The sequence below is a fragment of the Olea europaea genome, unplaced genomic scaffold (assembly GCF_002742605.1).
Source record: "Olea europaea var. sylvestris unplaced genomic scaffold, O_europaea_v1 scaffold355, whole genome shotgun sequence".
In the NCBI taxonomy this organism is placed as follows: Eukaryota; Viridiplantae; Streptophyta; class Magnoliopsida; order Lamiales; family Oleaceae; genus Olea; species Olea europaea.
In genome coordinates this window covers 205890-209922 of record NW_019254664.1, presented here as the reverse complement: position 1 = coordinate 209922, position 4033 = coordinate 205890, and the positions used below count along the sequence as shown (strand labels likewise).

The window sequence follows — 4033 nt, the reverse complement described above, 5'->3', positions numbered from 1 at the left end:
GCAACTATACACAGTAGAATGGGGGTATTCAGCAGCCATGGGTTTCAACCAAGTGATAAGTAAAGACTAGAACTGGCAACTATACACAGTAGAATGGGGGTATTCAGCAGCCATGGGTTTCAACCAAGTGATAAGTAAAGACTAGAACTGGCAACTATACACAGTAGAATGGGGGTATTCAGCAGCCATGAGTTATTGAAACCAAGTTTAAATCCATGTCACAGGTTGAGTACACATGAACAGATAGGTTCAACAAGAAAATTTTAAAGTGAATGACTGACTATCAACCATATATCTATAAATCTGACTAAAATCAACATTGTCATACCAAGTTCATGCCCATACCCTGCATAGCATTGCATCTCTAAATCTTACTGAGATTAACTCTTAAGCACGTGATTAACCCCACATCTGAGCAATAAGATTAATGGTCAAAACAAGGATTCAGCATGAGCAAGACCAATTTTACTCAAGGGCCACTCTTACCCTTGCAATTACCATAGTCCAACATGAATTGCTGCTAAAGACTAACAATAATTTTACTTTAACCTTCTCTAGAGTTTCATTGCAAATAATGTATTATTACGGCCTTTAGAGCGGAAATAGACCTCATCTTTTTCCATGGATTCTGGGGGGTAAAGGGATAGCATGATTTTATCTCTTTATAGGAAAGGTGAGCGATGGCCCAATCCTGAAAGGGAACTGAACCTTATTATAGCAATCCTACAAAAGAATGAATCTTTCCCTAACTGCGGAGCATACAGATCTTGATTCCCCGAATCTATAATTGAGGTCAACCAATTATTCTAATCACCCTAAGCAATCTCCATGTCAACAGCTTCTAGCATAACGTTCCAACAGAAACAATATAAAGATATAAATAAATGAATCCTACAACATAGCCAAGGAATTGCTAATATTTCAGAGTTTAAGCTTGCCTACCAGTTGGGGAAAAGAAAAGAATAAATATATGGAGAGGGAGACAAAAACATACTCTCGGGCCACTCTGCAAGAGTAGGATCCTCCCAGGATTGCCCTGCAGCTTTCCGAGGAATTGCCTTCTTTTTAGTCTCTGCTTTGTGCTCGATCTCGCTGCTCGCAAGTGCAGCTTTCACACTCTCAAGAGCTTCTGGAGTTATGGTTTGCGCATCTCTCTGAAACAACTGCTGAGCCTGTAGATATCCACATTCACCATCAGAACTAGAAAGAGTGATGAACAAAAAAAAAAGTATAAATTGATTTACTTTTCCCAGAAAGCATTTGAAGAACTTATTTTCTTTCCATCTGGTAGAAGATCCATTAGCAAAAATAATCAAAAGAACACAACCAATCAAGTCGTTCAATACAAAATTTACACAATGACTCAAGAAGTGCCAAAATGTAGTGACTATCAATGCTCAAGTGCTTAAATCTGATTTAAAACACAAATAAAAAAATTCAGCATAATCTAATACAAAATCTTCAAGCTTTTACAAGCCTATGTAGGTGACTAGATGACAAGGCCAAGCTTCATGTCAAAGTGAAGCCTAGGCACACTTTTTAGATGCGTGCAAAAAAGTAAAACATTTCAACCCCGCAGGTGAACTCCATAAATAAATATAACCCCTCGAATTCCTGAATACCCCATTAAAATGCTAACTTCCGAAAACATAAAAACTAATTTGCCTGCTGATATTGAGGCAATGAGTAAAGAGTGCAGGGAGCGAGACAGACAGGTTACAGGTAATGCCACCAGCATTGAATTCAATACAAAATTAGAACATTACAGCCCAGCCCATGAATTTCATAATTAAAAGTAAATCCCAGAATTGCCGAATATCGATTAAAATGCCAAATTTGAAAAACAAGTAATTTTGACTGCTGCAATTGAGGCGACCAATACAAGGTAGGGGGGGTCGCATATTTCAATTTAACTTCATAAGTGTAATCAAGGCATTCACCATAGCCTAATCCATATGTCTAAATAAAAAATTAAAAAATCAAAACATTACAGCCCCGCCCGTGAATTCCAAAAATAAACGTAAACCCTAAAATTCCCGGATATCCATTAAAACGCTAAATTTCAGCGCAACATAAAAGTAAACTTACCTGCTGGAATTGAGGCAACGTGTAAACGGTAGGGGGAGCAGGATACACCGGTAGCGCCATCGACGGGACAGATGGCGGAGGAGTGGCGCCTATGTACGGGACAGGCGCCGGAGCTTGTTGGAGATGGAACGGCGTCGGAAAATAGGAGGCGGGGGCCGTAGGTGCGGCGTATGTATATTGGGAGGACGATGATGCGGAGGCAGTCGGGGTGGAAGGCACCATCGACATGGCGAAACCTGATGAAACGACTGGTTTCAGCTAAACGACGACGTATTGATGTGCTTCGATTCTGCTCTACTGGAGGATCTTCGCAATTACAAACGAATTTAGGGGACAGATCTTATAAGAGTATTGCCATTCTGATTAATTGTTATAGTTTTTTTTATTGCCCCATTGGTCAAGTCACAAAATGTCATTTGTAAGAAACGGACGATAGCTATGGATAGACTTAAATATGAATAAAATTATTCATTCCATCTCAATTATATAAACTGAATTTTATTTTTCTTTTATCCCAAATATAAAGACATGTTTCTTAATTTGAAATATTTTATTTTTATTACTTTACTGATATACCCTTATGCAATTTTCCTTCCTTAATATGCCAACTTCTCGAAATAATTCAAATATACATATTTCTCACTTCTTAAAAATATGGAACAACTATCATGTCTTCTTTTTTAAATTAAATTATTCAAATTCTTTATTACTTTCAACAATAATTTACTACTACATACTAAAAATTATATAGGGGTAACCTAGGAAAAATCTTAGTAAAAAGTAATTTTTCAATGACACTAAAGAAAATTTCTAAATTCGTGTGAAAAACGAAACAATCATATATAATTGGGACGAATGGAGTATTTCAAAATCAAGTGGGCCTTTCAACCGTCAATGAACTTTTCGTATTGGTACCAACCGTCAATAGATTTGTCATAACATCTGCAGTTTGCTCCTCGGTTCCACAGTGTTACAACTCAATGGTTCCATCCTCGTAAAGCTCTCTCAAAAAATGGAAACGTACATCAATATGTTTGCTCCTCCCATGCATGACAAGATTCTTAGAGAATTTGATGGTGGAGCTGTTGTCACACATGACTATGGTGCCCTTCTTTTGTATATGTCCCAACTGCTCCAAAACTCTTCTCATCCACACTGCTTGACTTGCACACCCAACTGTTGCCACAAACTCTGCCTCTGTGGTTGACAATGTAACAGTCGACTGTTTCTTTGAAAGCCAAGATACTGCTCCAAAACTTAACAGAAAAACATAACCGAAAGTGCTTTTCTGATCATCTAAGTCACCAGCATAGTCACTATCTGTGTAGGCAATCAAGTCATCTGAACTCCCTTTCTTGTACATAATTCCATAATCAAAAGTACCCTTCAAATACCTTAATATCCTTTTGGCAGCTTGTAAGTGAATCTCTGTAGGCTTAGCGATGAACCTGCTGATCAAATTCACAGTGTACATTATCTCTGGACGAGTTGCAGTGAGATACATGAGGCTCCCTACAATTTGCTTGTAATATGACTCATGAATTGCAACTCCTTCTTCATCCTTGCTCAACTTGCAACCTGGAACAATTGGACTATTGACCGCATGACTATCCAGGCCGTTGGGATACTTTAATGCCGAGAAAGAACTTCATTTTTCCCAGATCAGTCATTTCAAAAACTTGCATCATTGAACACTTGAAACTGCTCATCATCTCTTCATCATCACCAGTATAGATTAGATCATCAATATAAATACTTACAATAAGTATTTTACCTTCTTTGCTACTTTTTGTGAAGAGAGTCTGCTCATTTGGGCATCTTTCAAAACCCTCACTGACAAAGTAAGTTTCGATGCGGCTGAACCAAGCTCGTGGAGCTTGCTTTAAGCCGTATAGAGCCTTGTGTAACTTGTAGACCTCGTCCTCACTTCCTTTGACCTCATAAC

At 38.2% G+C, this 4033-nt stretch overlaps 1 protein-coding gene across 1 annotated transcript; it reads right to left on the bottom strand.

Annotated features, from left to right (window-relative positions):
- Positions 1-923: 923 nt before the first annotated feature.
- Positions 924-2510, bottom strand: LOC111386440. The gene is made up of 2 exons (XM_023010907.1): positions 2089-2510; positions 924-1172 (listed from the first exon to the last, which is right to left on the bottom strand). The coding sequence occupies exons 1-2, from the start codon at positions 2314-2316 to the stop codon at positions 939-941; spliced, it is 462 nt and encodes a 153-aa protein (XP_022866675.1). The 5' UTR covers positions 2317-2510; the 3' UTR covers positions 924-938.
- Between the last annotated feature and the right edge of the window lie 1523 nt (positions 2511-4033).